The 12,761-nt window shown below is 41.1% G+C and overlaps 1 protein-coding gene across 1 annotated transcript in view; it reads left to right on the top strand.

Moving 5' to 3' along the window:
* The window catches only part of CDC27 (cell division cycle 27), a 75,066-nt gene that overhangs the window by 43,935 nt on the left and 18,370 nt on the right, over nucleotides 1-12,761 (top strand). Inside the window, exons 13-15 of the mRNA XM_019548519.1 lie at nucleotides 1,926-2,098; nucleotides 4,282-4,434; nucleotides 5,962-6,170. Of these exons, the coding sequence (XP_019404064.1) occupies nucleotides 1,926-2,098; nucleotides 4,282-4,434; nucleotides 5,962-6,170 (535 nt within the window). The remainder of the gene's footprint in view (nucleotides 1-1,925; nucleotides 2,099-4,281; nucleotides 4,435-5,961; nucleotides 6,171-12,761) is intronic.

Below are 12,761 nucleotides of genomic sequence, written 5' to 3'. Positions count from 1 at the left end.
GGGGGGCATGTGCCCCCAGATCTGCACAGGGCATGGGTAGGGTGACCTGTTGCTGTGGGCTGGGGCTGGGGCTGGGGCTAGGCCTGTGCGGGGTTATTCCAGGTGCACGGGTGTGAGGGGGGCAGGCTGGGCTGTGCTTGGGGTGGGAGGTGGCAGTGTTCAGGGGGAGGGGGGCCTACAGCAAATTTTGGGGTGACTGCAGCCCCCCTCCCAGCACCACCAGCGCCCAGCTCTGTCTCCACCAGGAAGAGCCTGGAATAGCACCAAACCCAGCCTGCAGCTGCAGCTCCCCCCCCAATGCTCTCCTATGGTGCACACAGCAGTGGGAGCTGAATCTCAGACGAGCTGTGGCTCCTCCCCACCCCACCCTAGCTGGTCAGCGCCTGCCCCAGCCCCACTCCTCCCTCACCACATGGGCCACTTCCCTACCCCCTCCTCTTCCACCACAAGAGACTTAGTAGCTGGACAGTGCTCTTCAAGCTTCAGAGCTGCATATTGGCAATTGGATTGGTATTGGCCGATATGCCTTCTTAAAAATCAGCTATCTGTATCAGCCCCCAAAATCTCTATTGGTGTACCCCTAGTATCATGTAAGGTTGAAAATATAATAGGAAGAGGGGTGGGGAAGGTCTGTAATTTATTCCTAAAACAAGCTGCAGGCATCCAGTTTTGAGGTTAAATAAGCAATGTATCGTAAGATATGCAAATACACAATTAAGACAAACGAGTTGCCCCACTTCTACCCTATAGTGACACCAGTGCAATTATTGTGTTTTTATAGATCCAGATTGGTTTATATGGATTTAAGTACTTTTTTGCCCCCTAGATTTCTTCCATCAAGGTATAACTTGAGAGAGTTAAGAAGTTTGGGTCCCTACACATGGATTTGTGTGGTGTTCTTTAAAGAACTCCACTCCCTGTGTTTTGTAGTTACTGGAAGCTTCCTTGTAAGGAAATGCATGTGGATTTTTGGTTAAAGTTCATACATGAATACTTAAGAAAATACAAAGGATGTTACCGAAGCATGTTTCTAATTATTTTAAAGTAAATTTCATCTACCTTCTTTGCCTTGTAATATTTTAAGGGCAAGCTTACTATTATATTCTGTGGGTTTCTATTTTGTGCTATTTCTGCGAGAAGTAGCTAGGGTATATTTGCCAGTTTTCCCTAGCTTCTGTCATCTACGTTCCCCTGAAATAGATCTGGTGCAGTAGAAGGATTGCTGCTATAGCCTCAGGGAAGAGTGTGAGACTCCTGGCAATTTGGCTTCACAGATGTTGCTGGCTTTCCTGTGGCTACTTCTGCATCAGTCCATTTGAGAACAGGAGTGTAAATTCAGTTAAAAAAAATGGCCTTTAATTCTCTCTCTCCTTAAATGTCAGTAGGTGGCATTCAGCAAGTTTGACTTCCATATACTTAAACTCCTCCTAAACTATTAAGACTGCTCGGGCAAAAAACATTATCTGGGAGTTTGTTGGATTTCTTAAAGGACTTATTTTAATACGTGATTCATGCTCCTTTAAGTGTCATACTCTGAATAACGCCCCCCCCTCCCCCAAATTTGAGTAAATGAAGTAATTTTGGGCAGTACATACATAATAATGGTTTAAAACTTTATGTAATTGTAAAGCTCAACTTGTCATTTAACTATGGAGCTGTCTTTGCATGCACGTATGTTCTGTATTTGGCTTTTAAAGAAGGCCGTAGATAGTGGAACTTAAGTCCCACATAGTGTTGCTATACAAAATCTCATGGCTGAAGTAGTAGTTCATAATCTTGTAGTTTTGTGAGTTCCTGAATTGGTCTTTGTTCTTGCGAGACCTAGAGTGGTGACTGCTGTAATATATAGCTTCAGGGAACAGCAGTTCCAGACAAGTAATTCTCTAGCTTTCTTGTCCCTTTTATTTATTGTATTTTTCTCCTAGAAGGTTTGATGAGCCTTCTTCGTGATATGGGGAAAGGTTATTTAGCCTTGTGTTCATACAACTGTAAAGAAGCGATAAATATATTAAGCCATTTACCTTCTCACCACTACAACACTGGCTGGGTGCTGTGCCAAATTGGGAGAGCTTACTTTGAGCTTGCGGAGTATATGCAGGTAGGCACAGAGCAGAGATTGCTCCTGCTATTTTATTTTCAATTTTATTTTGCACAGCTTTGCATGGAAGTTACAGACTTCTTGTGTGAAACCAGAGTAGCTTAGCTGCGTAGGCATCTAGGTTAAAATGTCTGCTACAGTTGGAGTGGTCTGTAATTTAATCTGCATTGATGATGATGCCTTACTCGTTTTATATTAGAACAAATAATTCTGTCTACTTTTAGACTCTTAAAGATATTTTGAAACCTTTTGCTAAGAGGAAATAAAGTTCCCCAGAATTTTCCCTACTTGCCACTCCTGCGTCTCTGCCACCAGTTGGCTGTTATCCTCAATTCTGGAGACGGCCACATTTCAGTTGTGCTAAATCCTATAGTTTTGAAGAGCTAAGGATCCTTCAGAATGAAACGTGCATGTAATAGAGAACAAAATGTTTTGACTCATAAGGTTTTATTGAAGGCAGTTGACCTCATGAAAATTTGCCTCTATAATAATGAGCATTATGAGAATTACATTACAGATGATCTTGGATCATTGAAACTGCAGCTGTAATTTTTCAAATTAAGCTATTAAAGTCCTTGTGATGAATACTAGTTGCATCAGTATATACCAGGGGTGCTCAACCTCCAGCCCACAAGCCAAATGTGGCCCACAGAGCCTTGGAATCCAACCTGCAGGGCTCCCCATAGGTCAGGAAATTTGGCAGGGGAACTGTGACGGTTAATTCTGCCACCCTCCCTGCTGCCAAGTTTCCAAGCCCTGCATAGTGGGTCAGAGCTGGGCCCAGGACCTTACCCCAGCACAGCCAGATGGGGGCCAGGACCCACCCCTTCCTTCTGCATGGTGGGGTTGGGACTGGGCCATGCCCCTTTCCCCCTGTACATCTGGTTCAGGCCTGGGCCATGCCCCTTCCTCCCCATCCCCTGCGGATCTGGGTCATGGCCCCTTCCTCCTCGTAGCTGATTTGGGGGCTGGCCCATACCTCCCCCACAGGTCTAGGCCCTGCCCCTTGCCCCCTGTAGGGCCAGGGCTAGGCCCAGCCCCCTCCCCCTGCACAGCTGGTGGGGCCATTCCCACACAGGGCTGGATGGCGGCTGGGCTATGTCCTCTTGGGCCAAGCTTCTCTTCCCTGGTACAGCTGGATTGGGCTGGCCTGCCCCCTTCTGCACAGCCAGAGGGGATCCCACCACCAGAACACCACTGGATAAGGCAGGTCTTGGGTGGCAGATTAGGTCCACAGGTCAGATCCAGCCTGCAGAGGGAATGGGCACTGCCCATCTGGCCTGTTGGACAAAAGGTTGAATGTCACTGGTATATACTGTTTACTAACAGAGCAATTTCTCCTAGCCTCTGTTTGTACAAACATGATTTAAAAAACATTCTCAATGTATGGCCACTGATATTTCATAAAAGACTGTGCAATAGACCTTAGCAGTTTCTCAAAGCCTTTCTTACCAATTCTCTACCCTTATTCATCTGAAGACTGTGATCTGGAATCTGTAAAAAAACAAACAAGCAAACAAAAACAAAAAACAAAAAAACAAACAAAAAACCCTCCAAGTTGCAGTTTATATCATTCAGAGTGAAGTAATTTTTCTTCTGCCCCCCTCCTGCAATGAACCAAAAAGTCTGCATTTTTTTACTATTTAAAGCAATCCCATAACTACCTGTCTTTATTTGATCAAACTTACTATTTCTAGCACTGGCATAACCCCTTTTTTAATATATGGAGTAGTTCTTGAGTTAGTGGTTCATTTTTTTTTGGTTTGTTTTTCTTTCCTTAAATACCTGCAAGAGCCAAGTGGGTTGAAAATAAAAGCTCAGGGCCTTCTGCCAGCAAGGCCTTTGATAATATAGAAATACAATCCTTGAGATATAGTATATGTGGAATGGCTAGCTGATGTGGTTAGACCACATAAATATCTTCTAGATTCATATAGACTTCAATCTCAATTTTTATGAACAGTGTTACTTTCTCACTCTATGTACTGGGATGGAAACAGGGTCCTAATCTGAACAAGCTGTTGGGGAGGGCTAATAATAGATTTTCATTTGTCCCAGGTAAATATACTTTAGTCCTTTCTTCATTTGGATAGAAGGTAGATATGCTGGATTTGAAACTGATATATGAAGCAGTTTGGGTCAACAGAATTTCACTTTTTTTGTGCGTGTGTGTGTGTTTGTAGGCTGAGAGGATATTCTCGGAAGTAAGGAGGATTGAAAACTACAGAGTAGAAGGCATGGAGATTTATTCTACAACGCTGTGGCATCTGCAGAAAGATGTTGCTCTTTCTGTCCTTTCGAAGGATTTAACAGACATGGATAAAAATTCACCAGAGGTATAACATACTGCTGTGATGAATATTTGATAAGAAGGTAACTGTATGTAGCAAGATTCAAGAGTTAGAACTTAGTTTGTTCCAGTCTTAACTTGGGTATGTTCATGTGACAGTTTCATAGTTGTTTAAAACTAGAATGGCGTTTAGATTACCTGGTGACTTGATGTCTGTAACCAGTATAGAAAATGTAGGCATATTGTCCTACATGAAATGGGATGAAATCTATAACCTGTCAATAGTGACATGCATTTCTACAGCATCTTTAGTTCGGGGAAATCCCCCTTATATTCATTTATCATCAGTATATGGGCAAGAGTGTTAAATGGTAGGATATTGTTTTCTGCCACTAGTTTTAAATTCTTTTTTATAGAAACTTGTTGCAGTATTAATATTAAATTAACTTAGCATCCTTGTGCTACCCCTGTACTTCACGCAAAAAGTTTACAGTCTTAAGTTTGCAAAGATGCATTAAGAGGGAAAGCAGTAGAAAAGATCACAATGACATGACACATGATCATATATTATGTGCAAAATGTTATGCACACTTGAATGAACTCTATGGCATCCATAACCATGCACACCTTGTATTATGGATAGTCTATTTTTTTATATTGGTGTCTCGTTTTTTCCTTTGCACTTTATTTGAATTTAGAAAATTTCAGTTAATGTTTTAAAAGATTGTGGAGCATTGATGAGAGAGGAGGACTGAGAACAGGAATGGCTGTAGGAAAGAAACAGTACATGTAGGCACAGGGAAGCAAGATAGTGTTAGGAGTTGGGAAGATGAGAATGGGAAGCATCATAAAGGGCCTGACGGCAAAGAATAAATGTGGAGTAGTTAATATAAAGCAAAATGTCTGCTAACTGCAGCTAGAGAATCCGAAAACCACATGAAGAAACAGAGCCTCTGAGCATTAGAGAACAGAAATGGTGGTATTGTTCAGGATTTGGTGCACAACAGGAGATCAGAGCTTATGAGTTCATAAAGCCTTGTGATGCTGGTTGATTGCACAGGATTGGGATCAGAGACTCTCAAAATTAGATCTCCCTATGTGGTTTCCTCATTGCTCTGGTGAAGAGAGCCAAAGGGCAGAGGAACCTGACTACTGACTTTTCTACCTGGGTGCCTTTGCTGTCTTACAAGCTCTGTGGTATTTAATCACTGTAGTATTTAACTGCAGCCAGCTTGCTGTATGTCCTTTTAGAGTTCTTAATCATTGCAACTTGGTTTCCCTGGCTATATAATGCATCCAATCCTATCCGCCTGGTAGGAGTGAGGCTTAAACAGTTTTCTTAGTGCTTTGGGACCCATGAATTAAATGTATATATCTAATATATTGGATACATGCATATATCTAATATTTTACTTAAACAAGTATTGCTTCTTCTGAGCAGTGACAGAGATATAACCACTTCTAAGGCAAGGCTCACCACCTCCATAGATTTTAATATTAAAGTGAGACAGTTTAATATAGACCAGATGTCATACAAATGGACTCGTGTAACTCTGTCATGTTGTTTTATTAGGCGTGGTGTGCTGCAGGAAACTGTTTCAGCTTGCAACGGGAACATGACATTGCAATCAAGTTCTTCCAAAGAGCCATTCAAGTTGATCCAAACTATGCTTATGCCTATACCCTGCTGGGCCATGAGTTTGTGTTAACAGAAGAACTAGACAAAGCATTAGCTTGTTTTAGAAATGCAATCAGAGTCAATCCTAGACACTATAATGCATGGTAAGTGTGCATGCTTTAATAAAACCATCAGGGGAAGAAATGTATCTTATTGCTAACTACTGTTAGAGTACTAGTCTTCCAATCTTTGTGATCAGGAACTTGTGTAATTCTTTGGTGTATGTTACAAGGAGAAATCTAATAAGTCATCTGTTTTGTTCTTGAACAGTAATTGGACTTTTTGTTACATGCTGTTGCCTTCTCCTCACGGTGTTGCATATAATATTAGATTCCATTTGGTTATGTGTGTGGGTTTTTTTGGTTACTGAACTGCTACTGTTTTTCCACTGCTAGTCCCTGCTAGCCAAGACAGTATATTAATAGTAGTATATAAGGACAGAAAAAAGCAAAGCTGTAGGAGTGTCTCTGTTCTTTTATAACATATTGCTTCACCTCTTGGCCACATTCCTACGGTTTTTGTGCTATATGGAAAGGGGGATGGCTTTTTTCTGATTTTCTTTCGTCCTTCCCCTACACCCCTATTACATTTGATAGGATTTTCATTTTAAGAGTAAGTTCTCAATGAAAATCTTTTTACTGTCCTTACCTCTCTTCGGGGGAAGTGCGGGCCCTACATCATCCACTTGACAGTCACTTTCAATAGATGGGAAGCTGAAAGTATCAATCATGTTCTTGAATCAGAATTATAGAAAATTTAGTGTTGGAAGAGACCTCAGGAAGTCCTCTAGTCCAACCCCCTGCTCAAAGCAGGACCATCCTCAACTAGATCATTCCAGCCAGGGCTTTGTTGAGCTGGGCCATAAAAACCTCCAAGAATGGAGATTCCCCTACCTCCCTAGTTAACCTGTTGCAGTACTTCACCATTCTCCAGGTGAGAGTTTTTTTCATAATGTCCAACCTAAACTTCTCTTGCTGCAACTTTAAGCCATTGCTCCTTATTCTGTCATCTGCCACTGCTGAAAACAGTCTTAACTCCATCCTCTTTGGAACCACCTTTCAGGTAGTTGAAGGCTGCTGTTAAATCCCCCCTCAGTCTTTTTTCTTCTGCAGACTAAAAAAGCCCAGTTCCCCCAGCCTCTCCTCCAGAAGTCTTACGCCCCCAGGTCCCTAACCATTTTTCTTGCCCTTTGCTGGACTCTTTCCAATTTGTCCATATCTTTTCTGTAGTGGGAGACCCAAAACTGGACACACTACTCCAGATATGGCCTCTTCAGTTGCAATGAAAGTACCATGGTAATTTCACTGTTGTCGGCGCTTTACATATATTTGTGCCACAAAAGCGTAATAGTTTTCCTATCTGTGCAACATTTTTCCAAAAATTTCTAACAGCTGAGAAATAAGCGTTTTGAAAGCTTGTTTATATATATTCCCCTCTTGCTTTGTACGTGTATCAAAGCCCACATCTTTTGGTCACTTGTGTCCAGTGGCCCACATCTATGTATCCTCATGCCTACTTCCTGAAGGTAGAAGAGCATCTCCCAATTCTTTCTTCACCTTTCTCAAATTGTGCTTAAGTAGCTAACTTTTTTATGGTAGTTACTGTTTTAATGAAGATGTATTCATGGCAGGGGTCGGGTGATAAGGAGGCTTTTTGTTTCTGTTTTTCTGGAAGTGCTTTAGCCATTTTTCCTGGTACTAGGTTTTCAGTCTTCATGGCCAAGCAAAAAAACCTAGTCTGTTTTTAACTGTTGTTGTCCCTTAGGTGAGGTGTTTTACACCACTAATGGCAGCAAATCAAAATGCTTGCTTTTGTTTAATTGAGGGGCATATCACAAGCAAATATTCCACTTTTTTTAAATCATCTCTGAGCGAAGCTCACTTGAATTTTTTTTCCTCTGAAATCTTGTGATCTGGATAAATAAGTTGTCCATATAAGAGCAGCTTCTTCTAAGAGAGTATTAGCTTCACTACCAGTTCCCTGGCTCTTACAGCTTTGTAAACTGCAGCAGTTTCTAAAACGTCATTAGAAGGGAGTAGGATTATTTGCTATATTTTCAAAGTGCATAGGAGTGGTTCACTGGGGGATTTTCTAATGTAATAACAGAGACTGCTCATTCAACTTCATCTAAAAGTATTGCGAAGCCTGAGTGTGATACCTCTAACATCTTAACTGATGCTCACACTGGTACTAGCTAGAGAACACCCCGTTTTGGTTAGCCATGCCAGTGCTGTGGATGCTACCTTCACATCTTTTTGCACTCTTGATATTGATATTAGAGGTCGTTTACCAATGTAGTCAGTACTTTTTGTTCTGTAATGGAGGGCTTTAATTTTAATGTCAGTAATACCAGCTTCCTTGGTATCAGCCTTTTTTGGACAAGGGATTTGATCATGTGCATTACCTGAGTCTCCTCTATTATCCTCGGCATTTGGAATTCCTATGTAGTTTGTGTATGGATGTCACTCCTGTTCTTACTGACCTCCTCATATTAGAAAGCTTACTTAAACCAGGATCATATTATGCTCCCTTTCTGGGAGAGTTTATGCCTACCAGAGTCTGGGGCATCTTCAGTTTGGTCATTGCAACTGCAGGCTTCCACGGATCAGCATCCTGCAATTGTACCCCAACTGCTAAATCCTCATCCTCCTCTACTAGTTATAGGTCGCTCTGCCCCATCACATTACATTTAAAGGCCCACAAGCTCTTTCTGTGTCACCTATAATAAGAATGGCTGGAACACTAGAGAGTCTTCTAGAGTTTGTGCTTGGAAAAAAAATTGCAAAAGGTCTAATTTGTATATACTTCATTACCAGATAACCTGGCAATGTCTGTTAGAATCATTACAGATATAGTAGCAGACACAAGAGACTTCCACATCAAAGAAGGCTCATAAAAGGTACAGAGTTCCTTTCTCAGGTTTTGAGTATTTGTATATGTTTTCCCATACTTGGCTCACTTATTACCATCTAGGAGTAAAAGTGCAGGAAATAAGCCTGCAAATACTCTCCAAAAGTAAAGAAAATTACATGTTGAGAAGGAAGGAAGAGCTGCTTCTCTGCCAACCTTCAGCTATGGATCGTAAGCTATCAGGTGTTCCTCTCCTATTATGATTACTTGCCCTCAGTCTGATACCTTATATTAACAAGAGTAAGCCACTTCAGCAATCATAGGCTTTTTTGTGAGCACACACTTCACAATATGCTGCAATAGCTGACTCAGACATTGCAGCAAGGTCAAGGGCAACTGCAGTAATGAGACAAGTGCCACAGCTGCAATTCTTGGGAATTCCCCATGAGATTTTAGAACACAAAAGCTCTTTCTACTCTTTGAGGCTTCTACCCTATTAACTGCTAAACCAGTGACTCCTTACACACACTGGAAGATTTGGGTGCATTGCTGAGATTACTAGGAGAATATACACCATAACTCAAAACGGAAACAATTCAGATGTCTGACATTTTTTTTTTCCACTTTCATGTTTACAGCCAAGGAGAAAACAGTGTTCATAGAAGACCCACAATCAATATACCTAATGTTCTCCTCAAGGCAACCAGTTTGACAGTTCACTTAAATTTAAAAACAGGCAGGTTCTGAAAGGGGGAGAGGAAAGGGAATTGATTCTAGGTGAGTGGAAAAGTTTTTAAGTCTGGAACAATATTAAAGGTAGGTGGCTTCGTACAGACTAAATATTAAGTTCCAGACTCTTCTCCTTTACTGAGCTTCCCTATCTCTCTTCAGGAACTTTTCTTATAAGATTGATATCAGAAAGTGGAGTCTCTTGTCACTCTGAACCACATTAGAACTGTTTTAAATAGCAGAGGAAAGGATATTTTTCTAAGAGGAGGAAGCTGTCACATAATTATCAGTGTATTCATTTACCTATTCAGGATGGTAACCTTTTCCTCAGTAATCCTATCTTTTGATCCAGAGGAATGGTTCTTGGCTTTCTACCTCTAGGATGCATATTTCCATGTAGCAGCCCACCTAACTTGCAGGGAATAACTAAGATGCATGAATTTCATGTTTCCAATAGAGTCCTTTTTTTCAATTGTCTGTAGTCCTAAACACCTTTTAAGTGCCTTGAGGTACTAGCAGAGAAGTAGTTCAACCTTACTGTGATGGCAGGCTTGTTTTTGAGGAACCTTACCTTGGCAGGTCACAGGCTGTGCATTACATTCTTCATCTCTACCATTCTAGGGCTGAGTTTTTAAACAAGGAAAAATCATTTGTAGTACTCGAAGACGATGGAGCATCCTGGACTTCAGCAGTGTATTTATCTTGCCTTACACGACTCAAAGCCAGGGCAGTGCTCTGTAACTATGTTGTATGAACTGTCCTCAGACGAGAGTAAGGAGGTGTCAAAGAATGCTAGGTTATTGTACCTTGTTTCTGTCCATCACTCCACATGCCTGATTCCATCAACTTCTCCTTTGTAGTATGACAGACTACCAGAAACCTTAGCCCTATCAAGTTTGCAGGGCTGTTCCATTCTACCCACAATAATCTAGTAACATGGTTTCAACATGGAAGCACACTTGAATAGATGCCATACTGTAGTCCAGAACTTGGTCTTGCATAAGACTGTAGATCTTGGAGCTGCTAGTTTTGTGTGCATGACACACTTTGCCTTTTAATCCCAGGCCCCAAAAATATGGGTGGTGGTAAACAGCCTTGGCAGTGATTCTTGGAAACAGAAAAGTATCTGTCTGAGATATTGACAAGAGTTGTTTAATGTCTGAAATACCATGATACTGTCATCTAACATCTAACTACCTGTATAGTCCTACCTACTAGTCAGTGTTTTCAATCTTGTTAGACTCAGTGCATCCTTCAGAAGATGCTAGCCCTTTGTTTTCACTTTTTTTACTACAGAAAAAAGAACTAGAGCAACAGGTCAGAATGATTTTGACCGTAAGGTTTACTATTTCAAATCTCTAGGTTTATCTTGTGAATCACATTTGTACATCTAATGGTATTAATATTGTGTGGCATAGTGTGGCACCCTTGAAAAGATCTCAAGGCACTCCAGGGTGCTGTGGTACCTTACCTGAGAATCACTGCCTTTAATGAATCAGCTGAACTAGCAGTTATATGACCAAAACTGGTCCATGAATAAACGAGTTACTCCAACAACTGCTTTTCAAAAGTGAGACCACTGTACTGTGGAATTACTTGCTACACTGATGAACAAGTCGCTCTTTCTTCTTCCCAGACAGGGTGAGTCCTCAGTCTCGGATGAACATGTTCCATATATGCTTTAATTCCTCTGATTCTAAAGATGCTGAGAAGTCCTTAGGAAGTTGCAAATATGATATAAATAGATAGCCTCAGCATAATGCAGGCAGTTGTTTTGAATCCTAGACCTGGCTCAGAGGCAACATAATCACCTAAAAATGGGGGGGGATTTAATTCAGACTCCACATTAGTGGACCTTATGGTCCGGATGCCAACTGGCTCAAGAAATCTTGATACAAAGGCTTCTAGAAAACCTTTATTTTTGTAGGAAGGACTTAGGCCTCTATAAGGAAAAGCTGAGCCATATGGGAAAGATTAACTTATTTTTGAATGGAACAACATTACCTTGCCCAGTTTGTAGTTTTTGACAGTCCCATACATTTAAATTGTTTCTTTTGATAGAGAGCAAGACTCCTACCCATTTTTAAGTGCATGTAGCAGTTGTATTTTGTTCATAGTCCCTCAGTACAGGGTCACCATGTATTTTCTCACCACACAGGGCTAAGTTCCTTGATGGAATACATGCACTAACTTTTCATTGCAGGAGCCCTCTCGTTCTTTGGGCTCTTAATTGTTACTTAACTGGTTTAATGTGGGGAGAACTCTGGATAGAAACATCATAATTGCCATATCAGACAGATGGACCTGTAATCTGACCCAGCATTCTGTATCCCAGTGGGACAGGGTGGATGCAAAAAGAAAAAAGTATTTATGCAGGGCCTGTCCGCACTGATCTGTCCTCTGCCTTTCCCCCAGCAGCTTCCAGCGTTCAAATACCTAGGAAGTCCTCCTTTGGATATTATACCTCCAACTGTCATGTTTCATGTCCATGTCCACTGCATGAATCTGTCCAGTCTTATTTTGAACTTATTTAAATTTTTGGACTCTAACATCTTGCAGCAGTGAGTTCCAGAAGTTAATTACTTGTTGTGTGAAAACTTATTTTTTGTTTGTTTTCAGATCTGTTACCTAATAACTTCATGGTATGTCCCTTAGTTCTACTATTGTGTGAGATTTAGGAAATCTCTATGCACTTCCTATGTGCCATAATTTTATAGAATTCTATTATATTCTCCCTCACCCCCTCTCACTTTTTTTCTAAGCTGAAAAGTCCTAGCTTATTTAGTCTCTCACCACAAGGAAAGTCCTTTCGTACTCCAGTCATTCTTGTTGCCCTTCTTTGTACCTTTTCTGTTTCTACAGTGTCCTTTTGGAAGTGGGGGTCTAGAACTATGTGCAAGGTGGGCTTACCATGGATTTTTAGAGTGGTATAATGACCTTTTCTGTTGCTATTTTTAATTTCCTTCTAAATTCTGAGTGTTTTTTGTTGCTGGTGATGAACTTAAGGCTCATATTCTCCAAGAACAATGTCTGCAATAATTCCAAGACTTTTTTTGGAGCCCAGGGATCTCTTTAGTCACTTACCTCTTCTTCTTTCCCCTCTCCTCTCCTCTCTC

The sequence above is a fragment of the Crocodylus porosus genome, unplaced genomic scaffold, assembly GCF_001723895.1.
Source record: "Crocodylus porosus isolate Cpor-Errol unplaced genomic scaffold, CroPor_comp1, whole genome shotgun sequence".
Classification (NCBI taxonomy): Eukaryota; Metazoa; Chordata; order Crocodylia; family Crocodylidae; genus Crocodylus; species Crocodylus porosus.
Note: the sequence above shows the minus strand (reverse complement) of the source record. Positions and strands in the feature narration are given on the sequence as shown.